At 32.2% G+C, this 26,411-nt stretch overlaps 4 protein-coding genes across 10 annotated transcripts; all 4 read left to right on the forward strand.

The window, feature by feature from the left end:
* Positions 1-100: 100 nt before the first annotated feature.
* LOC140878360 (uncharacterized) lies at positions 101-5,795 on the forward strand. Of its 7 annotated transcripts, XM_073281973.1 has the most exons (8): positions 105-272; positions 1,005-1,123; positions 1,952-2,021; positions 2,430-2,683; positions 2,913-3,026; positions 3,537-3,588; positions 4,964-5,215; positions 5,303-5,795. In XM_073281973.1, the coding sequence occupies exons 2-8, from the start codon at positions 1,028-1,030 to the stop codon at positions 5,548-5,550; spliced, it is 1,086 nt and encodes a 361-aa protein (XP_073138074.1). In that variant the 5' UTR covers positions 105-272; positions 1,005-1,027; the 3' UTR covers positions 5,551-5,795. The 7 variants fall into 7 exon arrangements, with proteins under 7 accessions (XP_073138066.1, XP_073138081.1, XP_073138077.1 ...); XM_073281965.1 differs by having other exon boundaries at positions 101-258; positions 4,964-5,795; XM_073281963.1 differs by having other exon boundaries at positions 106-272; positions 4,964-5,795.
* A 1,282-nt stretch (positions 5,796-7,077) lies between these two features.
* LOC140875538 (serine/threonine-protein kinase BLUS1) lies at positions 7,078-8,906 on the forward strand. Its single transcript, XM_073279248.1, has one exon. The coding sequence runs from the start codon at positions 7,148-7,150 to the stop codon at positions 8,618-8,620; it is 1,473 nt and encodes a 490-aa protein (XP_073135349.1). The 5' UTR covers positions 7,078-7,147; the 3' UTR covers positions 8,621-8,906.
* A 2,809-nt stretch (positions 8,907-11,715) lies between these two features.
* On the forward strand, positions 11,716-12,420 carry LOC140867130 (transcriptional regulator SUPERMAN-like). The gene has a single exon (XM_073272207.1). It carries the CDS (start codon positions 11,716-11,718, stop codon positions 12,418-12,420), a length of 705 nt encoding a protein of 234 aa, XP_073128308.1.
* A 5,359-nt stretch (positions 12,421-17,779) lies between these two features.
* Positions 17,780-18,328, forward strand: LOC140867140 (probable transcriptional regulator RABBIT EARS). Its single transcript, XM_073272216.1, has one exon. The coding sequence runs from the start codon at positions 17,780-17,782 to the stop codon at positions 18,326-18,328; it is 549 nt and encodes a 182-aa protein (XP_073128317.1).
* Positions 18,329-26,411: the final 8,083 nt, after the last annotated feature.

Consider the following 26,411-nt stretch of genomic DNA (forward strand, 5'->3'; position numbering starts at 1 on the left):
TTACACATAGTCCGAGGACATTTTTCAAAGCATATCGCCAATGTGGGCTGGGCTGCTCACGTGGTCGGGCCTCCAAAATAACTCATAATTCGGCTTTTGGATCCGGTCTGCAGAGAGATCCAAATCCTGCGCCCCTTCGTCATCTCTGGCACGTCAATGTTTTTACTGCAAAATCTTCAATCGAATCCATAGATCACAGAGCGGAGCGATAAGGAAATTTGTGGTGTGATAAGAGCAACTGGAGTGAATCCTTCTTTGGTATGGAAGTTTAGGTTGTTTTTTTTTTTTTTTTTAAAAAAAAAACTTTTAGATGTTCATTATTCAACTATGCATCAATACAACATTAGTTTTTTTTATCGAAGAAAAAATCTATTCAAAACAGTTCCATCTTTGTTTTATATAATATGTTTGGATCCAAATTTGTTGGAAAAAGCTTCGGATAAACGGTTGACAGAAATGTTTTTCTTCGTTCTTGCTTGCAATCTTTTTTGGATTCAACTTCGTGGTAGTCTTGTGGTTAGTAATTTCATCTAAGCGAGCCATGATAATCATTTCATTTTTTACTTCGTTATTATTTGCCATAAAAGCTCGAATTTATTCTGACGTGTTCGACACATTTCAAGCAAGAGTTTTCAGGTTCGATAAATCGCTCAGCGCAAGGCCAGTGTAACGGTGCAATTAGAGTTCCAAGTTTGGGCTAAAACAAAATAGTTAGATTCCTCACTTTCTACTGATTCCACTCAGGCAGCAACCCTCATTGTTGTTTTTCTTTTTGCTTCCGATTTCCTGCAATATATTCTCTTTTTCCCACTTCTATTCTCGTATTTGCCTCTGAAACCCTCTCTTGCCGTTGAATTGTCAAATTTTGAATCACCAGATTTTCTGTAGCTATGATTTATGCAACATTCTTTATTATTAATCATTATTAAATTTAATTCCAGATATGCTATTTTATTCATTGTAGTATTTATTTTAATTTGTGGTATTTATGGATGGATGCACAGAAAACTTATTTGCTGAATTCCTCATGGGTAGAAAAATCAATGTACCTTTTAAAATCGGAGACCTGGCCGAAGCAAAGACTTTCGAGGATGGTTATCGCGGTGCATGGTTTCGATGCAAGGTGTGGTATTCAACTTGAAGCTCGAAATGTTATGTTCTGAACCTCTTGGTTTCAAATACCATCTAAAAATTAACCTGTTTTCTGCTTATGAGTTATGCTTTTGGTTCATTGCTTCAAACATAAGAGGCTATCGACTCTCTGGACATTGGAAATGATGTGACTTTTCATTTGCATATATTTGCTTTGTTTCTAACAGCTGGTTCTTTTTTTAATTACCATTTTCTCTCTTGTTAGCTAGCTTTGTTGTCTATGATAACTGTATATTCTTTCTTTTAACATACAGAGTAGTCAAAAGGTTTTTGTTACCAGAAATTGTGTTTTTGTTTAACTTTTTGCTTATAATTTATCCCCTTAATGTGATAGAAACCCTGACTGAGACGAGTTACACATTCATGAGTTGACCTCATAGATAATAAGGAGCCACAGATCAATGGCCCCTTTATTTATATTCTTAAGATATCTGATGTTACTTTGTCCGCAATTCAAATGTAGATAGGGGTTTTCAGCTCAATCCTATGCATCATCTTACTCTAGGATCTTTGTGAAAAGTCCTCATATTTGTTGAACGGATGATGCCTGTTATTTTTATTATGCTCTCAACCTTCAATTAAAGATGTCTGAGCTAAATTCTTGTAGCATGAGTCAAGAAAATGTTGCAACTGTTGGAGCGTTTTTGCACTTTTCCTCTCCTGGTTGCATTTGGTCTGACATTTTTTTTTCTATTAAATTGTCTCCTATTGAACATTGTTGGCCAGATAGAAGTTGTAATTCACAAAGCAACACCACTCTTTTCTCCTATTCACGTAAGTCTCAATTTTTTTTTATCAGATTATAGAGATCTCCAGGAGAAAAGGGAGTATTGGGATTGTCTCAGAATATTATGACTTCCCTGAGGAAAGTTAGTATCTGCTGTATACTTTTATTGACATATATTTTCTCCTTGGAGCATAATTAATGTAATGTCTCATAATTGTCTATGTGTTACTGTTTGTATCTACTGGAGGAGTAATTTTGGTGGTGATAAATGTATTATTATGGTATTGTTGCATGATTATGTGGGGAGGAATTTATTGGTTTCTAGTTTTATCATTGGAGCTGTCATTTTGGAAATTTTAACTAACTTCAGATCTATATTACACTTTGAGTCCTGAAGTGTGACCAAGTAGGGTTGCATAATATGCGCAGAGATGAATCAAGATATGTTGAACGGAAAATATTTTTAACATGAATATGTTTGAGTAAATCATTGTGTTTGCTCTGCTCAAGTGATAACTAGACATGGCTACTTTTCAATTTCCAATGGCAGAACTGGAATGGGTTGAGCTCTATCAGATGGCCCCCTATCATGTGGGAAAAACAAGAGAAAAAAAAGAATTGATGTTACGGCCACCCTACCCACCCATCTACCGTAAAAGCCAAATGCCTCTTGTCGGCGAGATTTCAGAGGTGACGGTGATTGTTGATGACACATGGAAGGTTGGGGATCTGGTGGACTGGTGGAAGGATGATTGTTATTGGTCTGGAAGTATTACGGGGTTATTTGGCAATTGCAAGGCCATGGTAATAATTGCTGATTTTTTTTCCTAGCCCCTAGGCTTGGCTTATGATGAAGTTTTTATCTCCATTACAAACTGACCCAAGAATTTCTTGGAAGCATTTTATTTGATGTTAAGGGCTAAAATATTTCTCATTACGTTTTAATAGATTTTGATATTATACTGTGGCTGTATTTTCTTGGTAATACACTAATCACCAACTAATGTTTCCATTCTGGTTACTGTAACTCTAGCTTGAGCTGAAACCACCGCCACATGGTGAAGGTGATACCTATAAAGTTCTTTTAAAGGATGTACGCCCATCTCTAGATTGGTCACCAAAACAGGGTTGGACTGTGCCACCTCAGGTTTGTTACTTTTGGACTACCTGATTTTATTGAAGTGTTGGTTGAGTCTGACATTAGAACTTAAGTTGTGAATGGATTGATCAATTCAGATTTGCAGCGGCATAATTTTAGTGGACTTCTATAGTTTCCTATGTGCGTGTTGATGAATCTTATATTGTTTTGTTTTGCTTTGCCTTGTGTGGTTTCCACATGTAATTCTTATAGAAACTGGGTAATGTGAATATAAGCATTTACAGCTCTTTATTTTCTTGTTTATAGATTATAGATTAATTTCAGCTTTTGTATGTTTCATCTGTGGCTTTAAATCTTTTCAGATAACTCTATTCCCATTTTCAAATTTAAATTTGTCTCTTATCCTTCATCTTGTATTGTAAATGATGGTTCAGTCACACTGATAACTCGAGTCTTTGGGAGGGGTGAAACCGTGGTATATTATGTCATCATGCTCAGTTTACCAGTCTACCTATATGCAGCTTCTTGAAGTATGTATTTGTTTTCTAAGCTTTGCAGGGAGAAAAAAATGGCTGTGTTTGTGCTCAGATTATCAAACCTCTAACTCAAGGTAAGATCATCCATCCAGAATCATTTTTCCTAGTAAAATGTGACCGTGCCAGAAAGATTTAGGATTGTTAAACTGATGTGTGACCATTTGCATGTATACTGTTAGATGGTTAAACCTAAAGGTTGGCCTTATGCCTTGTATGCGATGCGATGTGCTGTGTTTGGCAGGAACTTTTAAATAACCTAACTTATCACACTTATCACAAAAACGAACCACATGAAATGAACTATAGCCCAATTTGACATGTGGTGTCTTTGATCACCACTCTTGAACCAGGAGAAGTTAAGGTCCTTTCATTAATCTGCTGATTTCTTAGATACATAATTTGGAGGTCAAATTTAACAAGAATCTGATTATGTCCGGGTCTTAATGGTCTGCTGGTCTGAGTCCTAGCAGGCCAGTCTCTTGGACAGGGGGCTACGCAAGAGGACTTCGCTCTGGTTATGACCACTGTATTCACTGTTGAGTATCAACTCATTGAACATAAAATTTAGGAAGATCATTCTGGTCCAGATTTGTCTGTTGACTTGTCATTCTCTTTGTCACCCACCTCCTGTTGCTAGAAACCACGTTTCTCTTCTTTGTAATCATTCTAAATGTTGATTCACAAATATGATATTTGGATGTCATTTATTTCGTTTGTCTTGAGAATGTGTAAAGAATGCTTAGGAGGCACCTACGTTGAGAAGGTTCCAACTCTCATCTATACGAGGCACTAATATGTTTGAAAACATAACTTCAATATTTAGTTTGATTATATGAACAGAGTAGCATCTATGGTTAGCTATCTGTACTCTTTGGTGCATTTCAAGAGTAGTGAGTTCCTTAGCCCTGTCCCTAGTTGAATTTCTTTCTAGTGGTGTTCCTGTATCAGGACTCAGGTAGGCCTTTACTTGGGTGGTGAGCTATTGTACTTCATTATTTTTCGTCCTTGCATTCCGTCTGGTATCATAATTTTAACATTAATCATAAATTACCAAAATAATGGAATTCATTTCATTCTCTTTTGTGCTTAATTTCTGTAAACAAAGTTTTTCTCACACCTAACAGTGCCAACAACGCAAAAGTATTACATTCATGCTACTCTATGAAATTCTCCCTTGTATCATTGCCTTTTTTGTCATGGAAATTGTCGGAACTTCTTGTTTCTTTTGTTGCATATTTTTGTTTCAGACTTCTCCTATTGGTAACGGTGGAGATTCTTTGGAGTTTAAGCTTAAAACATAAACACACACACACACACACATACACATATTGGACAAGTGTTTGCTCGAACCATTTGATCTCACGTTACTAAATTTGTGGAATCATATTATGATATATCTGCTTCGGTTTCATGCTTTAATCTGGATTTCAATGCTTCCATTCTCTAAAGCCCGTAAAGCACGTCAAGAAACCATGTCTGGTCACAGAAAAGATGAATCAGAGGATAGAAGAACACCGGATATCCAGACGCAAGAACTCAAAGCACGTCAAGAAACCATGTCTGGTCACAAAAAAGATGAATCAGAGGACAGAGGAACATCGGATATCCAGACGCATGGTTCTGAAGACAGAAGAACGTCGGAACAACCCCAAGTTCCCCAGGAGAACCATGGAGCTGGTGGCGGGGTCGTCCAGACACAAGGTTCTGAATACAAAAGAAGAACGTCAGAACCACCCCAAGTTCCCCAGGAGAACCATGGAGCTGGTGGCGGGGTCGTCCAGACACAAGGTTCTGAATACAATAGAACGTCAGAACCACCCCAAGTTCCCCATAAGAACCATGGAGCTGGTGGGAGGGTTGCCCTTGACTCCGTGGAGACCGACACAGTAGAGGCAGCGATAATGGAGTTGGAAGAACTTGTAAATAAGGTCAAATGGATCAAGAAAATTTTGGAACAGGGGATTTCTTTTTCTGATGGTGCGAGACCTGAATGGGAGTTTGTGGACCAGTCTCCTGCCTCCTCAGCTCCTAAGTAAATTTCTCTTTATAGTTGTGAAAATTCAAGAACTCTCAGAAACTGTAAATTTCGATTTTTTTTTTGTTTTTTCGGTCATACGAGGTTGCATTTTCTTTCCTCGAGGATAAAAACAAAATAGAAGTAGACAAAGCTCACAAATATGGTCAATATTTACTTGCATGTTTGTTCGAGGGGTTGAATCTTTTGTACGGATCCATTGCTATTTGGGGCAAACTGAAGAATGAACAAGCCAAGTGTCGAAAGAAAAATAATCCAAGTCAACCATCCTCAACACATATGTATCACGTTAATCAGCATTTATCTCACTTGGGAAAATCGACTATCGTCATTTATTCATCTGGAATCTCAGTATTTCAGTCCATCTCAAAATTATTAATTTTTTAAAATTGTCTTCTTTATCAAACATTTTTAAAAGCAGTCTTGTATGATCTAGAAATCGTAAAATACCATTCTTTTCTTTCTTTTTTTTTTTAAAAAACCTTATCTTACCATATTATTACAATAGAGATCATCTAATTAATTAACTTCTAATCAATTGGTTAAATTTGATGTGAAATTACAATTATGTTCTGATTTAATTTTTAATAAAACCAAGATTATTAGGCAAATTACTCATTTTATATTGTTTTCTCTTTTTTAGTCATTAGATGTTTTGTTGTTTATAAAAATGACACTCACTTGTGTCATTTGTTTTTTTTTATTTACAAAAATGTCATTCACTTTGTAAAATTGATATATCTATTGTGTTTTTATGAATATTTTTGTTTAGGAAGACCCTATTTTTTTTTTTTTTGTATTTTTAAAATTTTAGAATTCACTTTTATTTTTTGTTTTTTGTTTTAATTTGATAATATTAATTTATATAATGCATTATTATATCGATAATAACATTAAATACATCATGTGTGTTAAATATTATAGTTTTATAGAAAAAAGTGATAAATTTACATTTTTATAAAAATAATTAAAAGAAAGAAAGATATTTAAAATATATATTGCATTTTATTCACGATAACACCTAATAAATTTTTATCATCGTCTTAGGAATATATATAATAATGTAAATATAAAAAAAGAGATGTATGTTAAGAAACTAGATTTGGTGACCAAAAGTAGTTATTTAAAGCCATTCATACTTAATTAATAGTATTAAATTCTATATCTATCTATGTATATATATAAGGAAAATAAAGTAAGTGCTATTTTCAAAGTGACGATTGACGAATGGGTGCGTGTGTTATATTATTTATGAAATAAGATTTTAAAAAAAAATTGTGTGTATATATATATATATATATATATATATATATATTTGTTGCTGTTGGGTTGGTTAAATAAACAGTTGAGAAGCTCAGTCTCAGTAATCAAGCAGTTGAGAAGCTCACATGAATCAAGCTCTGTGTATACAGCGCAAGAAATCCGCGTAAATCCATCTTCTTTTTCTATCCATTTCTTCCTTCATATATATAAACCCCATCAGATCGATAACCTCTCTCATTCATCCTTTTTGTTTTTCTCTCTCAAGAAATCAAGTACGTGTACGTGCCAATTGTGTCAAGAATCACAATCCAGAGAAGACCATCAAGAACACGAAGATGGACCGCAAAGAGAAAGACGCTGAAGATGATTCAACCAGAATTAATGATCAGTATCCTCTCGACTCGAGGTGCTACGAAATTCTTGATGAAATCGGGAGAGGGGTCAGTGCGATTGTGTACAAGGCGATATGCATTCCGTTTAACTCTTCCGTCGTCGCAATCAAAGCCATTGATTTGGAAAAATCGAGAGCGGATTTAGATAGCGTACGACGCGAATCCAAGATTATGACACTTCTGTGCCATCCCAATATCCTCAGAGCTCACTGTTCCTTCACCGTAGAAAGCCAACTTTGGGTGGTGATGCCCTTCGTTTCTTGCGGTTCTCTGCAGTCGATTATTTCTGCTTCATTCCCCGAGGGATTGCCCGAGCCCTGCATCGCGACGGTTCTTAAAGAAACTTTGAGTGCCTTGTCATATCTACACGGGCAAGGCCATCTGCATAGAGATATTAAGGCGGGGAATATCCTTGTCGATTCAAATGGATCGGTTAAGTTGGCGGATTTCGGGGTTTCGGCCTCGGTTTGCGAGAGGAGTTCTTCGTCTATGATGCTTACTGATGTGGCGGGGACGCCGTACTGGATGGCGCCTGAGGTTATACATTCACACACAGGGTACAGTTTTAAGGCTGATATATGGTCGTTTGGTATCACTGCAATGGAGTTGGCGCATGGGAGGCCTCCTCTGTCCCATCTGCCGCCTTTCAAATCGTTGATCATGAAAATTACCAAGAGGTTTCGGTTTTCGGATCATTACGAGAAGGGTAAAGATGGAAAGGGAAAGAAATTTTCGAAATCTTTCAAAGACATGGTTGGTTTATGCCTTGACCAGGATCCTTCCAAGAGGCCATCTGCCGAGAAGTTGTTGAAGCATCCTTTCTTCAAGAATTGTAAGGGGAGTGATTACTTGGTGAAGAATGTGTTGCAGGGATTGGCAAGTGTTGAGAAAAGGTATCGAGGGGAAAAGATTCAGAGGGCTTTGTCACTGAGTAGAAGTGATGATGCTGATGAAGATGACGATGATGAAAACGAGGGCGATTTTTCACTTGAAAGTGGGAAGCAGAGAAGGATCAGTGGCTGGAACTTTAATGAAGAAGGGTTTGAATTGGATCCTGTTTTCAAAGAAGGTGATCAAAGAGGTGTGAAACAGGTGAGCTTTGGAGTTGAAACAATGCTTCAAGAAAGTAGATCCAACTTCGATGAGGTCCAAACTGGTGGCTATGTTGACAAGGGAGCTGTGATGGACAGTATGCTGCTTTTGAAGAAGAGTTTGGATTGTCAAATGCAACAGGTCGTGCAGCTGATGGCCTCGTTGGGTGGGGAAGAAAGCGCAGAGATGATGGCGGTCAGCAGGGAAGAGCAGATGATGCAGGTGATTGAGGAGCTGAGAATGGAGGTGGAGAATGAGAAGAGGAAGAGGTTTGCTGTGGAGATGGAACTGGAGTTTCTCAAATTGCAGCTTCCAAGGAAGTAGGAAAAATATGGTGTAAATCTAAGATAGCTGATGACATCAAATGTAGGTGGTTTACATTTAGTTGTGTCAAGGTAACAATACGATTGCTCTCAAGACTACAAATACTGATGCTGCTTCTAGTTTGGTTTTATCTTGGATGATTGTAGATTTCTAGGGTCGGAACTATTTTCGTGTTCTTTTGCTTTTGTTCATCTCTATTAGCGAATCAAGCTACTCATACATACATTGATTGATTAGGGCAGCTGGTTGTGTGACTGCTTTTGCTCCTCTGCCTTGTTTTCTTTCTGGTGTAATTACATCTGACTTTTAGTAATGAATTTGGATTTGCTAGCTTTTAGAAAAAGGTGACAAATTAATGCTGTGACTTTGAGGATGTATTGTTGCTTTCCTTCATTTTTAATGCCTACTGTTTTCTTGAGCCCGATCCTATATATAAATTTAGGCGATGACCCAGTTGCGATAAATTAAATGGGCCTTATTCTTTAAGCTTAGCCCATGCTATTGCTATATACAATGTTTTTATTCAATAAATTTAAAATACGGTGCATTAAATGATACACCGAGGGAAGTATTCTTTTCCAAAGGGAAAAATTTCTGTGTTTTGTCTTTTTCTTTGGCTGATTAAAAAGAGAGCAAATTTTCCATGCACTTTCAAGCTAATTACTCCTTTGTTTTTTTTTATTTCTATTTTGCTATAAATTGCAAATGTATTTACTATTTACTATATAGCCTACCTAATTAAGTTCTTTCTAGAGAAAGAAAAAAAGCTCTGATGAAATAATTAAGGGGATGAAGTGAAACTTATATATATAAGTTGATGTCCTCCAATATGTTTTATTTATAAAATTAATTAATTACGTCATTTGCCATTCATATGATTACTTTATATTTATTATTACGTTAGTTTTGAACACGTCGATCATTTTTTAAGACATGAAGGCGCGCAGGCAAAACCTGCAATATGGGAAGTATTACCTTAAAAAAGTGAAACTAGAAGTAGGCAAGGATGGGATCACTCCATTGGCCACCAGTCATTCACAAAATCTGAGCAAAATAGGGCACAATCTTTTGTATGTTGGTGGGTTCTGATATCTTTTGAGGGAGAAAATGGCAAGCAAATCTTGGTCACTGAGATATACTTTTCTTTTGTAATCTAGCGATCGAAGGTGCTTGTATTACAAATATTCTCCCAACCATAAAATTAGATTTTTTTAATGAATTTTGGTTGTCAGGGATCGGAACGAGTGAATATCTACTTATTAGTAATCATTGCTATATATATAATTCGCAATTTGGCTCCATGCATTCATCATAATATGTATACTTGTCAATTCAAGTCCTTGAATGGAAGAATTAAGTACTACTCGTGTAATAGCTAGCCAGCTTTACATAGCTTATAACATGCATGCACCACATTCAAAATATATATATATATATATATATATATATATATAATATATACTAGCTAGCAGTATGGCACACGCGGGAAGTTCTATGCTGACAGACCGGGTAGTAATGGCTCCGGGCCATTGTGCACATCACATTATGGTGATGTGCACAATACCCGGGTCGATGGATTGCCCTCCGGGCGCTACCCCGGAGGGCAGCTAAGAACTTTCCGGCACACGCATTGCGTGTGTAACAAACAAATATCATGTTTTTTTTTCTCAAAAGTGAAAGATATGGATGGTGAAAAAGTTAAAATGACATAAAAATCAGCATAGTGGATTTTGTAATAGTCAAAATTATGTTAGGAATTGTGATGGGAGAAAGTAGTTGAAAAAGGGTATTTTTGAGCATTTGAAAAACAGACCACAACCCCATGAAACAGTTTCTATGTGCTCAAACTTAATTAATAGTAAAAGATTATATATCCTCAACATATATAATCATATCTAATTGGCTAGTAGCTATAATTAAGCATGCACCTAAAACCCTCAAGTTAATATTCTAACACAAAAATCACCCCAATCCCAAAAGAAACAAATGCTTCTTTTGAAATGACAATGCTGATAACATACAAATTGACATGGCAAAAAAAGCTCTGAGCTAGCTGAGAACGTACATACATAAAAAGCAATATGCCTTTATTTCGATCATCTAATTAAGGTGGGGGACCTTTCCACTCAACACATGATTCTATAAATGATACGTGATTTATATGTTACCTACAATGGTTCATTCTTTTTCACTAGATTTAATTCGTACCATTAATGATCATCATCACTCTACTCAAGTATACATACAGTGGCTCATTTTTCTTGTAGTGAGACTCGTGCATGTATCTTCAATCCTATGTTAAATTTTAGGGACGACCAAGCTTGGAATTTGTTTCTTCTGCACTCAAAAAAGTGTAGGTTGCAATTTAAAAACGTTTTTCTTTTTACATTCTAATCGTGGTCTAAATTAAAGCGCATACTATATGAATACAAACTTAGACAAAAATGTAACGAGGAATGAATGATGTGGTTCCCCGAAATGGCATGACTTGGGAGGACGAGGTTGTACAATTAGTGATCAGTAGTGGCCAAACATAGGGAACATGCACTGCCTAACTCCATCCAATCACATTCTCCTTTGCTGGCTTAGAGTTTGATGGCCTCTAGCAAATTACTCATCACACTATCTGATCACTACTGTTAAAAGTCATCTATAACTTTTATTCTTTTTTTTTTAAAAAAAAAAAGAATTAGTTTGATTTAAAATTTAAAGAATATTCCAACCTATATTTACGTGCATAATGACAGTGCTTTCAAATGAAGGGTCACTCTAAAGATAAGTTAATACTGTAGGGTTAGAAGTATGTAGCTAAGAATTCACAAAAAAAAAGGGGGGGTTTTAATTAGCTAGCTTTTTTATTTTTGAAATTACTTTACTAGCTATGCTTTATAATAGCAGATTAAAATTTGAAAAAAAAAATATTGGGTTTTTCTCCTTATATGTTTTAGAAAAAAATAATGTTCCATACTCGCTACCTTTCTCTATTTATATCACGATATATAACTCATGCTAAGTGATTCTTCCTTATCTTGTCTGTCGTCTGTGTAGCTTTTTGACACTTGACACATACATTCACAATTCTACGTACGCAGAGAATGGAGCGATCAAGAATCTGTTCGGGCAGAAATACGAAGCAGCAACAAAGCAACAATAATTGTACACAAAGAATCCAAGAAATGAACGTTTACAAGTTCAAGGGCAAATGGGATTTTTGCCACGACTTCAAGAACCATAAAATTGCCGAGGAAACCTCGGTTGGAGCTGGATTTTCTTGGCCTCCAAGATGCTATTCATGCAATTTCTGCAGAAGGGAATTCAGATCTGCTCAAGCTCTTGGGGGACACATGAACGTTCACAGAAGGGACAGAGCAAGATTGAGGCAATTTTCACCGCCCAAGAATATTATCCAAAATCTAGATCCTTATTATAACCCTAGCAGCTTGAATCCAAACCCTAGTTTGATGTCATCTCACTGGACAAGGTTCCCTCACCACACTTCTCCTTTGCCTCCATTCTTCCCTTCTTCACATTCCCATTTCTCTTCATGTTTAGAAAGTAGCCATGCTGCAGGTATTGAGAGTCGATCCAGGGAGATGAAGCCGCCGAGTGCAGGAGACTTCGTGAAGAATATGGAGACTCGGAAAGCCTTTAACAGCGTCGAAAAGTTCGGTCCATTTGTTCGTGAAAAAGGGCGTGAAATCGCGAAGAAAGATCTGGTGAGATTGGACCTGGAGATTGGCTTGATCAGTCAGTACTCTCATGGGGAGCTTGATTTGGAACTTCGACTAGGGTACACTTGAAAAAAAAAAAAAAAAAAAAAAAAATTTTTTCCATGATTTCTTAAGCATCTTGTTAGCTCTATGCATTGTTTTTGTTTTAGAAAATCGTGAAGATTTGCTAAGCTAACTTTTGCAACTGATCTCCACTCAAAATTTACCAGGAGAAGTTGGGGGCCGGGCCGGGTATATTATTATGAAATATATCATGTTATAAATTCCAACACATGGCTGATATATATTACTGAAAAAACATATTCTCTAGCAGCATTCGATGCCATGTTTATGTGATCTCACTCAATTATTAATTATTACGCCATACATGAAAATTTTCTCACCCTCAACTTTGGAAAAACGACGATATTAATGATGCCTACAGTACATTACTATGCATACCTACAATCAGTTTCTATATATCACTAATTTCTACTGTCTCCAATATCGCACACGCACCAAAACACACCACCCACAACGACGTATAGTACGTACTGTGGTACGTGGGATGGCAACCATAGCCCTGATCGACGATTGAGTGTGTATGTCGATAATATTAGAGAGAATGAAGTCCATTCTATGTCGTATGTGCGGGCTCAGTCTCCACGAGGCACTCAAACTCTATCATGGTCCTGAAAATTAATTCCAAGCATAATATATAGTTCAAATTATTTTTTATATATAAAAAAGAAAAAACATTCAATATTACAACTAATTATTTGGTAGTCTAGGTTGCTAGGTGATATTAATATGCATTATGGGCCACTGTATTTATGACATCCCCAAAATGGGATGCTTTGCATGTTCCCGACAAATTTTTGGTGTCAAATGGCATGATGACATTTCCTAAAATGGAATAGAATGAAATGAAATGAAATATTTTGGTCAGTTTCAAAAAGCATTACAGAGAATTGAAAGAGAAACAACTGATCTTCTTTCTTTCCCAAAAGAGGAATTAAGGCACCTCATTTGAATACTTCCAAACGAGCCCTTACCATCTGCTTCATCCTTGAAAACTTATTATTATTTCTCTATTGATCATTATTAAATTATATTTTCAAAAATTAAGGAAACGTTCTGTTTTAATTTTCAAATTATTGAAAAGAAATAAATTAAATATTAAGTTTAATTTACTCTAAATCTAAAGTGTTGTAAATTAATAATTTATATTTAACGTTGCATGCATGAGGCATTTTGAAATAAAGAAATTTAACTTACTCGATATTTGCAATATTTTATATAAACAAAACATACATACAGGGAAATGATTGATATTTTGCATTCTCTGCAAAGATGCCAAATCAGAAGAAATATCGCATGTATAATATTACAGTGTTTGAATATAGTTGAATAGGGCTTATGTCATGTCACACTAGCCCTTCAACTCAGATAGCAGCTTTGACCAAATTAAGACGAGGGGGAAAAGTAGGTCTTCAAGTACAAGAATTATGTTGTTGATCTATCGAAGAATCAATGTCACGTTGTATATGTAGCACAATTAATTAGGTTAAATTCAAAATATTTATTCTACATTAATTATTAATCTAAAAGTCTATTGAGCCAAATAATAAATCTATATATATAGATATATATAACTGAGATCGTATGTAAAAACTGATTTGATTTCATATAAAACAGCAATATTACCACTGTAATTCATCACCTATACTGATCGGGAAGTCTCTACATTAGTGTATCAATTTGAAAAATTTTCAAGATTAAATTGATTATATATATATATATATATATATATATATATTAAGATGCCGTTTGGTACATTGTATGAAATAGAGATGATCCATAAATTTTTACTCATCCCATGTTTTCTTTCATTTTTTTTAACTCAACGTCATGATCTTATGACCTGATATGACATTAGATGTGAGCTTAATTGATGAAAAATCCCTTCCAACCCATGGTATTAGTGGAGGATGAGTGCGTGAAATTGGAAAGGACAATTAAGATATTCTATAATAATAAACACAATAATCCTACAAAATTAAAAACATACAAAACAACATATATTACCGATCATATCTATGTATTACTTATCCATATTTCATCATGTTTTTATCACACGTACTTTTATTCATCTCACATACATCCCATTCATGACACCAAACAGTATCTAATTGTTTTGTTTTGTCTAATTCGTACGTAAATTGTAGTTAACAAAGTAGTTTTGCTTCAAAACCTACTCAACAAGAAAATTAAGAAATTTAAAATTTTATTAAAATTCAAATATATATGCACATGGTTCGATATAAAATGTGATGCATGGGGTCTTATGAAATTTAATAAGAAAGTCGTTAATAGCTTAGATGCGAAGTTTACATTTATGCATTACTTAAATAGTTAAATTATACAATAACGTGCACTTTCCAACTAACATAATAAGAGAGCTATAAATTTCGTAATTAATTATATTTTTGTCATAAGAAATGGTCAAAAAGTTGATAGTCATGTCGATAGTTAGGATTAACGCGTAATTTGGCCGTCTATTGATTTTTTCTCACGTAAGGCGACAAATGTTAAATGCCGAGAATTGAAGTTGAAAATTGAATGTACCGTCGTGTTATGTTTATATTTAATTATTTTTTTTTTTACTATGCTACATATTGCACGAAAATGTATGGTAAATAGGTTCAAGTACTCGAGGAAGTTTGAATTGACTTATAATTTATCATTCAATTTGGTGGGCCAGAAAAACACAAAATGATCATGCGTGTATATATCAGAGTTATTATGTTACATGTACATTAATGAAAGTGACACGTTATATTTGAATTGAATTACAAAATTATTTGACATACATTAATTAACGAAAATATCTTTTCATTGAGATGATTTTTTTAATTTTAAGGGCCCGTTTGGTAAGTGAGATAGGATAAATAAATGATATGTTAGATTGTGGATTATTTTGTGGTTTTTTATAGATAATTATACATGATGATAAAAATTAAATATGTTTGGTACGTTTTTTATTTGAGGGATAAAAAAGTGTATGAATTATGATGTTACCAAAATATCCCTGCCTTCAACTAAAAATTACCACGTAAAATCATCTTCTTCCACACAAATCTCTTTCCACAAATCTCTCTTCGTTGAAATGATGCTCTCTTTGACCCCAAAACGAATCGCATCATTTTTGCCAATATCTCCATGACGGTGCGTGCCCTTCCGAGTCGCCGCCCAATCGGCTGAGGTTACAATCTCGATCCGGAGCAACTGGTTATAGAAATTGCTATCGTTCAAGGCGAGGCCAAAATCCGAACCAGGTCCTCGTGTCGGGTGGGTTCGAATCCACACCCGAATTACTCATCAAAATATAGAACCTTCTCCTATGCTATCAATTTTCAAAGACCGAGAAAGAAATTGTAGGAGAAACATGTGCTTGTATCCACTTGTTTATATTTCGAAATTTTGATGATGTTATAGGGAAGAGAAGCGTCTTCGAGTTTCCTATAGAAGGAGAAATATGTGATATCTATATTTTCGTGAAATGATTCCAGATCTTTTAAAAAAAAAAACGATTCCAAATCTAAAGGTGCAAATTTTTGTTTCACGGCGCTGTCTCAGAAGCGTTTTCGAGTTTCCTATCGGCCAGACGGTATTATGTTGGAAAGAGTATTGGTTTTCAAAAATTAGCGCTAGGGACAAAATGGTAATAGCATTTACTTTACCTACGCACTGTAGCATATGGGTTTCTCAATACCTTCTCCCACGTGAGATAGATTTTCCAGCCCTGTCCAAAGCACTTAGAAATATAATAACGGGCCCAGCGTTATCCCTCTTCCAGCAAAAAACGAGACAAACGGTTGATAATTATATAATCCTCCCCTTATCCTATGTACCAAACACAGCCTAAAGGTAACATATAATCATGTATATTTAATCTTTCAATGCACCTATAACATTTTTACATATGTTAAATGAATACCTTAAATAATACCATGAATTGAATTAATCTATCCAAATTGAGAAAGTAAAATGTTTTTTTTCTTCTTCTTCTTCTTTTTTTTATTTTCCATGGATGTCCTTTTACAATAACAAGAAAGAGCTTCTTTTTAAATTTTTTTTTATGAAGATACAAGAAAATGTATTTATATTATATTCATGTGCGCATATACATATATATGCAAATATATATATACACACACTTATCTGTGTTTGTGTACGTGTTTCGATGCAACACAAGTTTGATTATCTGGATAAATCAGTTTTTTTGTCCATTAACTTATTTATTTTTGGTTTTGATCAATTAACTTTTAGAATTTTGGTTTTGGTACACTAACTTTTAATTTTTTGTGATTTTGGTGCAACTGCTGATGTGGCGCGGCACTGGAAAATGATGATATAACATTCGGAAAATGATGTGTCACCGAAAAATGATGACGTGTCAATCTGCCACATCAGCAATTGGACCAAAATCATCGAAAATTAAAAGTTATTGTACTAATACCAAAATTTCAAAAGTTAATGGACCAAAACAAAAAAAATGGACAAGTTAATGAATCTAAAAAAACATTAATTTTCTCGATTATCTACAATTACTTTAAGAATACACTGACATGTACATCTACATTTGAACAATATAATTAGTGTCATACCTAATCCGACGATACGTAAAATGTCTCTTTTCGTGTAACTAAACAAACTATAGAATTACAACTTTTCATGATGAATACAAAAAATTTTCCATAGTTTCTGCTGAAATGTTCCTAAAAGATTAATTATAGTCGATATATGGTTCTATATGCACTGCTTGCCCCTGCCTAGATATAACTAAAACCTAGCGTGTGTATTGATCAATATTGATTCGTTGTAACATATGAAGTTATCATATTGAATCAAAAGTAGTGAAGAATTTAAAATGATCAAGTTAATTCAACAGCTAAATTGTAACATTTTGTATAAAAAAAATTGTTGTCATTTGAGTAATTTTATAATAGTATACCACCAAAATATATATGATAGGTGACAGTTCGACGTTAATAAGCATAAATTCGAAATGGCTAATTAAAGTTCATGCCTGTATCTGTTTGATGATGAAAAGGGGGAGGGAGACAACAAAGTCATTTTTTTTTTTTATAAATATAATAATAATAATCACGTACCACTAGACATTAATTCGAAGCCGGCTAATACATTAATTAAACCGATAAATTATATCACAGAAAATAAATTAAATAATAACTTTATAACAAAATATATAAATAGCACTAACAAGAGTCAAGATCAAGAGCTTAGTTTTGAGTTAATTATTTCTCTCCCTATTCCCAACCCTAGCTAGCTCTCAAGAACATTGTTTCCCAATTACATAGCTAGCCTAAACATATTTCTTCCAATCAAGAATCTCTCCCAAAAAAAAACAAAAAAGTAGTGAAGGATGGAGGCCTGGAAACACGCCGATTGCGATATACTTTCAAGTGTAGAAACGACAGAGAAATTAATTAAAGAAGACGAGTACTCCGGTGTTGGAAGAGCATATGAGTGCACTTTCTGTAAACGAGGCTTCACTAATGCTCAAGCTTTAGGAGGCCACATGAACATACATAGGAAAGATAAAGCCAAAGTCAAGAAAAGAAACGGAGAGGAACCCTCGAACCAAAGCAATATCGAACCGGTCGAAAAATTCTTGAATCCGAGGTGTTTTTCTCATGTTTCATCAGGTGATCAAGGGCACGGCCAGGTCATGAGTTATCAAGTGTACTTGCCTTCATCAAACCCTAGTAGTACTAGTGTAAGTACTCAAAATTATCAAAGAAATTATATCCCTGTTTGGAGGCCACAAGAGCAATTCATCGATTACATGAAGGTGAACTTGAGTATGAGAATCGGATTGCCCCCACTTGTGGATGTGGACGAGGGTTATAGAGATAGGTTCTTGCAGGAAAGTGAAGTGGATTTGGAGCTCCGTCTCGGTCACGACCCGTGATCGATCGGGTTTTCATGCCTTTAAATTCAAAGGTATAAATTTGTGATCAGCTACGTACGTGCCCGGCCACGGTGTAGAAATATATATATAGTGAGTTCATACAATATTTGTCATTGTTTTATATTTTTTTTCAAGGAATATTCAGTGAAGGACGAACTTTCAGAATATCGGTAGATCTAGGTGTGATTTAATGGATTTAATTTGTGTGCAAAACATTCATTATAGATGTGATTTAATGGATTTTGTGTGCAAAACATTCATTAATATATATGTGATTTAATGGATTTTGTGTGCAAAACATTCATTTATATATAGACTGTAAAAGTATAATCTGAGTACTTAATTATTAACTTCGTTAAAAAAAAAAGTACTACTCAATTAACCTTAATTAAAATGTAAACCAAGTACTTCTAACGATTATTATAATTATATAATCTACATACTATGAATTAATTTTTTAACTTTAGCAGATACTCTTCCTTAGTAATTAGAGAAAGGAAAATGATCAAGGGATTTTTGAAAATCGCCTTTAGCAATATTTGTTGTTAGAGAAAGGAAAATGATTAAGGGATTTTTGTTAATTGCATTCCATTTGTAAATAAATTTGCATTCTTTTTTTAAACGCATGAAATTGAGTGTAGATAATATAATTACAGTGCAAATATCAAATCTCATTATATATATATACACGCATACATATTGTATACATATGAACTCCAAGGGCTAGGGATATAGAAAAAATAATGAGATTAATGCAAACAGGTAGGCGCAAATTACGTGTGATCCAAATTAACTTGGAAAAGTTAATGGGCTGGTCCAAGAGCAAGCCCAATCCCAATACCTAAAATTTAAAATACCAGGTCATAATTATTGCGTTGAGAGTTGGTATTCTAACTCGTACCATTTTTATTTTTGGTCTTATAATCAATTAATTTGATTTTAATCGAGTAAATGGTTTGTTTTTTCTTCCCAATTATATATAGTTTTTTCCATCAAGAGAGTTGACACCAACAATGTATGATGTCATGTCAGCATTATGATGAAAATAAAAAAAATTGAAAACAAGAAATGCAAGTTAGTATACTTATAAGAATGTGAATTGACTGATAACAATACCAAAATAAAATCTTTGCAAATAACGGAAACCAAAAATACATTTTTTTTCTTGCGAAGATATATGATATCTTCTATTTCCCAAGGTACTCTTAATTTTATTTTTTATGTGACTAATTGTATGTATATCAATTTTCTAAATGTATTGAACTAATTCAAGCAACGTCAAGTTAAAACAAATGATAATTGTCTCTTTCGAAACGTTTGGCGTAATTTTCAAAAGTTATAGTTAGAAATTAGAATGTGTGTACCATTTGCATGATGTAGTGGCCTTTGCTGAGGCTAGATTGAATGCGACTATTGACCATCGTGGATCATAAAAGTTGTCAACATCAGATCGATCAAATATTCCCGGCATACACATTGATTCATTCAAAAATAGAATTTTCCTTTGGTGGACCATATATGTCTCGATTAACCATCGATATATTTAAAAATGATCTACTGTTTATCGACGAACCTCATATATATATATATATATATATATATATATATATATATATATATTTATTGGTAGATATTCATTTTTATTAAGCAGAACATATATGTATATATGGACCATGGCACCAATGTTTCTTGTTGAACGTATGCATTGAAAATGAAGTCTATAATGTATATGTGTATACTCAATTAATTGTCAAGTGGAATCAAGGAAAAGCACACATAGGACAATCGTTTGTTGATCAGTACTTGATGAATTTGAGTTCTGTTTATTTGCTTATATTTGTTAAAGAAAGGGTCGGCTTTTGATGGCAACATTTTTTCAACATCGATATAATTGTACATTGGATTTTATGAACGAAATTTAGACAAGTGGTGTCTTGTAAGCTAATTAAAACTCATCATTTTTTGTTTGTTTGTATAGATATAGAAATGATATGGACGTCATGTTTGGATAGTAACGCAGAACAAGCAGAAAATAAAATGATCATAATTCGCCTTAATATTTTTTTTTAGGAAAAAACTCGTTATATTATTATTGAACGCCAACCGTTACAAGTCTAACCAATCAAAGAAGGAAATTCATCATTCATCAATACTTTTTATTCGTACGTGTATAACATCCAACCTCAAAAAATATTCAAGAATAATATCACTCCATTTATAATACTACAACAAATCTTCAAGTTTCCATTAATAGTTGATCTGGGAATAGTAACGAATATTGTTTTTCTTTTTCTTTTTTTTTTTAGAAAAAAGGCATAGTGGATAAACATAATTGATTGAGAGATTAATATAGATTGTATTTGGCGTGACAAAAATTAAACGTGCAAAAATGATATTGCTCCAAAAAAATGATGGGATTAATGTGAATGAGACATTTGTGTGACCAAAGTCAAAAACCATCCAAAAAATTATTTTCAAACCCATAGTTTTGAAATTGATTATGCTTTTGGGAGACCAACAACCTATCGCTATATCCAGGCCTCTTGAGGCAAACAATCCCCCACTCTACCCCCTCTCGCAGTTGCAAGCGGAACCATTCAAATTAATTGTATATACTTAATATTTTTTTAAAAATATATTATAATTTTCTAGAATTATCTTAAATACAATAAAATATAATTTACGTATTTCCTCGAAATTCATGCATGTGTCAATTCCAGCTGTACATGAGACACGAAATTGGAAATATTGGAACTTGGAAGTTATGCGTGATGAAGAATTTATTCTTAAATCTCCAACTTAATCTTGACCAAATATTATCTGGATCTTTGGACTCTCGAATAATTTAAAATTATGAGTTTCTTCGACAAAAATAACAGATAAATCATTTGAAGTTGGATCGGTGAATGCAATGTTTAAACCAATTAACAATTACAATCATAAAATTCTATAAATTTTATAAATATGTATATGTCTGAAGACATGAAATTTACTTATTATTATTATTATTATTATTATTATTATTATTATTATTATTATTATTATTATTATTATTATTATTATTATTATTATTATTATTATTATTATTTGTTTTTTCAAAAAGGCAAGTTGAAATAGAATCATTGTCTGATGAGCATTTTATAAAAGAGAATCATGATCTGCTTTAAAAAATTTAATCTCTTAGCAATTACTTTATGTGCCTCGCTAGCTAAGAGATAAAAATCACAAATAAGTATTCTTTTCAAAATGCGTTAAGCTCAAGTCATTTTCTTTGCCATGCACTATTAAGAATTTTGAACTTTTTTAAAAAAATTAAAGCTTAATTGGCATTATCATTGGCAGACTTATCTTTTTGTCTGCTGATATGGAGAAATTTAGGTTTGAATCGTTCTTTTCTAACATATTATTAAATTATAAGACATAGTCCAAATGCCACATGACATTTGAGAAACCAATATATTATTATATTGGATGATTATAAAGAGAAAATCATTATTTGAATTGTATTTTTCGTTGAGTCTCATTTCTTTCGGAGGTTAGAGATTTTTATGTCATATAGATGGAATAAGAATGCGGCATGGTATTAGCTCAGGGTTTACTTGATTACGCACTGTTTAAGCTTGAATTTATTAAATCAACGATAAAATATATAAAGTTTGAAGGAATTGACATTAAAATATTTAATTCAAAACATTATAAGTATACATAATTATTTGAACTGATGCAGCGAGCCATACGAGAATGACTGAATCCTGTAATCAAGATATTTAATTCGTGAGTCGAATTATTTCACTAGTGAAAATAAAATAAAAAAAATAAAAAGTATATCTCCATCTTAATTATGGGGTCGGGGTCTTGAGCTTATTAATTACTTAATATAGCCTTATAGGGCCACTTCTTTGTTCCCCCAATTTTTTATAGACTCAATTTCTGGACCTATATATTATAAAAAAATCTTTGACTTGAAAATAGTTTGCATTCACTTAAAATTAATAATAATAATAATAATAATAATAATAATAATAATAATAATAATAATAATACTAATACTAATTAATGGAATGTCGTATATATTATTAATAATCATAATATAAAATTTTTCTCTCTCTCAAAATAATTTTTTTTTTTTTTTGAAGTTTCTCTCAAAATAACTTAGTTGCAATTTTAATGGATTTAATCATAATTCATAAGAACCCGACTCATGAGAATGTGGTGAGAAAAAAACTGTCAAAAGATATATATATAACAAGTCAAATTGTACGTGGAATTTGCTCTTTAAAATCATTTACTATATATAATATAAGAGCATTCTATACCAAGTATTAACAATATGAAGTTACGATGTAATTTTGGATTTGTTTGAAACAACCTATTTTATCAAACTAATTATATAATCTTGGATTTGAATCATCCAAAGAAAACAACATACGTCGTTTCGCTGCAATCTTTATTTTTTTTAAATTTATATGAGATGTTCACGTGAACATCTCAATTGAAAAAAATTAAAAATAAAATAAAAATTGCAACGAAACGACGTCGTTTTGCTGCATAGCACGGTGTGCTGTTTTTCTTGAACAGCAGAGGATCCAGATTCTATAATTTTACTATATAATAAATTTTCTCTCATAACATTTCGATTTAATAAATTAATATATTTTTTATTTTTTTGTTGAAATACACACATAGTGTGTGTTAGGATCCATTAATAGGGTTATAATTCACCAAAGTTTTTGATTCATTAATTCATATAAAAAGGGAATATGATCATTTACCAAAGTCAAATATAAAATGTGTCCGATCCCCATTCGAAGCTCTTTAATGCTACATTAATTATAATTTCATAAAATCCGGTTAAACTCCCTTACAAGATACTGTTGTTGAAAGGTTAGAAATTTTATACTGCTTATTCTCTGACCGTAAATAAGACTGTTTGTTTGTTTTTTTTTTAAAAAAACAATTCAAAGGAGACACACTACGTGAATCAATTTACGTCCCAAAATAAATGGATGAGCTATCTTTGGAATCTCAAACTATATAAGGAAATGAATCTCAATTATTGTATTCATTTTTTTTATTTTATATTTATACATAATTAGTAAATTAGTGAAATATTTTTGTTTATATACGTGTTTAATAAATTAGGGAAAATATTTTTTTTATCCATTAACTTGTCCATGTTTTGGTTTTGGTCCATTAACTTTTCAAATTTTGGTTTTGGTACACTAAATTTTAAATTTCAGTGATTTTGATCCAACTGCATACGTGTCATCCAGACATTGGCACACGTCACCCGAAAAAATGCTGAAGTGTGTTAATGTCTAGCTGACACGTGTGCAGTTGGACCAATATTACTGAAAATTAAAAGTTAGTGTACCAAAACAAAAATTTGAACAATTAATTGACCAAAACCAAAACATGGACAAGTTAATGGACCAAAAAAATATATTTTCCCCAACTTCCATGAAATACATATCGCATATATATTGATGGTTATAATCAAATTAATTATTAGAACCATTAACTATAAAAGTTAATTAAGACAATTACTAATCATCAAAATTAAAGTCTGACCCATATGAGGTTAAAGTCCAAAAAGAGGTCCGTTTGTTAAGTCCATCGAGAGATCTGTAAGGGTGTGTTTGAAGTGGTAGATAATTAGTCTACCTATAAATTATTTTATTTATCTTATGTTTTTTTTTGTCATATTATTTATTCATCTTTCAATTATTTATCTTACATCAATCAAATCATAAATTATTTATCTTACATCAATCAAATGATTTAATTTAAATTACTATATTACCCTTTATAAATAATATTATTCATATTTTTATTAATTATTACAAGGATAAAATAATAATTTACTATTTTCATAAAATATATAATCAATCAAATCAAACAAACCATAATCTATCAATCAAATCAAATCTTATATTAACTATCATTTTTTATTTATTTTTTATTACAATATATTACTTATTTTTATATTATTTATCTTATCTTCAACTTCAAACGGACCTTAAATAAATTATTTTTTCATATTTCAAGATAAGTTATCATTTTAGCTCTCAATAATTATTTTATTCTCTCTGCTTTTGAATAACGTCGATCGACTCAAGTGCGTCTAACACGATATATTTTTTAGAGTTTGCAGGAACGGTGTTTACACACCTGAATCTTTTTTTTTTTTTTTTTTTACATTTGCTTAGATTCTTTAATTAACGTGAATATTTTATTTAGTTAAGTCACAAATATATAAGGTTCCGTTTGGACATATGCTTATAAAATATTTTTATAAAAATATTTTTTAAAAACTTTTTATAAATGTTTCAAAAGTTGTTTAAAAAATAAATATGTTTTTGGACAACTATTCTATAAAATATTTTAACATTTCAAAAGTAATGTTGTTAATCTTTGTTTTTCATGATTTCATTCTAAAAACATAAAACACATTTCAAGTGTTTTTTAAAAAACTATACTTGTAGAACACTTTTTAAAAAATATTTTTCAAAAACATTTTACAAAAATTGTATCCAAACACATACTTTAAATTTTTTTCACTTATAAAATACTAAATTTTTTTTTAAAGTATATGTCCAAACGGAACCTAAATATATTATAAAATAATTAAATAAGAAGTGCAGATGATTCAGTTTATAAAATAATTATCACTGCACCATATAATGCGATCAATTTTGGTTCTATAACTTTTTAATTTTGGCTATATTGGTCTTATTTTTATCAGAATATCTATTTTTTTCGGAAATTGATGACTAGACAATAAAATTCGATAATTTTCAATTTGAAAGATATTCATACTACTTGGAATGTCACTTAATTTTATAAATTTTGGTATGTTAATAGAATAAATATGTGTTCATAATTTTTTTTTAAAAAACAAACAAAATCAAAAGTAAAAAACCGTGGACTTTAATTAAATTTTTTTAATTATCTCAACTTTTAAAATGTTTCTTGTTTCTCTGTTTTTAAATATGGTTTCATCCACAACCAAAGATTAAAAAAAAATAATATTGACTCTATTGATTTATTTTTGAATTATTTTTTTGAATAAAAAACGAGAAAGGTTAAAAAATATTATTATGAGATTATAATTCTTTTTTTTCTCATGAAATATGGAAAATTAATTTTTTAACTTACAAATCTCTAATGATTGAATCTTCATTGCGATTTTTTTCGGTGAGATTTGATTTTTGTTTGTGTGTAAATGGGTTTTTTTCTCTAGAGTTTTTGAGCAATCACTTAATCTGGCTGTGTTATTAATTGGGGTAGTAAGATACGAAAAACATATTTATCACATCTATTTTTTGTATTTATTATTATTATTATTATTGTTATTATTATTATTATTATTATTATTATTTTATAGTTCATTTTAATAATGTAAAATTTAAGTGGCATTCCAAATAGGAAAGTATCATTTCAAATTGAAAAATCCCAGAAATTTCTTGAAAACTTAAACATTCCGGTAAAAATCGGGCTAAAATAACCAAAAGTTAAAAGACAAATACATAAATTTGATTAATTAAAAAACTAAAAGAGAAAACAGGTAAAGATAAAGAACCAAAATGACTTTTTACCCACGATGAGCTTTAAGATTTTTTATTTTTATTTTATAATCGTGACTTTCTTAAATAAATTACAAATATTTGTATAAAACAACTTAATTAGTTTGACCGCTTCAGATGATTATTTGATTGTTCCTAGGGAGCAGTCTATGCTACCCAACCAGGCAGTACTCGGGTGGGGTAACAACGGCCCGAATCACCCGGAAGATTACATGATGTGATCTTCCGGGTAATCCGGGCCATTGATGACTGCCCGATCTGCCAGCATAGACTGAGCCAGTCCCTAGACCCTAGTCATACTTAAGATTACTACATATTTTGCATATTATTATTATTATTATTATTATTATTATTATTATTATTATTATTATTATATGTGTGATACGAGTCGTCTCGACCCATATTTATAACAAAAATAATCAATTTAACATAAATAGTATTCCCTCCGTTTCATATATGTTGTCTTATTTTAGTTTTCACACGAATTAAGAAAAATT

This window comes from Henckelia pumila, chromosome 1 (genome assembly GCF_033568475.1).
Source record: "Henckelia pumila isolate YLH828 chromosome 1, ASM3356847v2, whole genome shotgun sequence".
NCBI classification, from domain to species: domain Eukaryota; kingdom Viridiplantae; phylum Streptophyta; class Magnoliopsida; order Lamiales; family Gesneriaceae; genus Henckelia; species Henckelia pumila.

Coding starts and splice junctions, on each gene's coding strand:
- LOC140875538 (XM_073279248.1), top strand. CDS start 7,148: ATGGACCGCAAAGAGAAAGACGCTGAAGATGATTCAACCAGAATTAAT.
- LOC140867130 (XM_073272207.1), top strand. CDS start 11,716: ATGGAGCGATCAAGAATCTGTTCGGGCAGAAATACGAAGCAGCAACAA.
- LOC140867140 (XM_073272216.1), top strand. CDS start 17,780: ATGGAGGCCTGGAAACACGCCGATTGCGATATACTTTCAAGTGTAGAA.
- LOC140878360 (XM_073281965.1), top strand. CDS start 1,028: ATGGGTAGAAAAATCAATGTACCTTTTAAAATCGGAGACCTGGCCGAA. Junction 3,027..3,536: donor GTTGGACTGTGCCACCTCAG/GTTTGTTACTTT, acceptor TAAGCTTTGCAG/GGAGAAAAAAATGGCTGTGT. Junction 3,589..4,963: donor TATCAAACCTCTAACTCAAG/GTAAGATCATCC, acceptor CATTCTCTAAAG/CCCGTAAAGCACGTCAAGAA.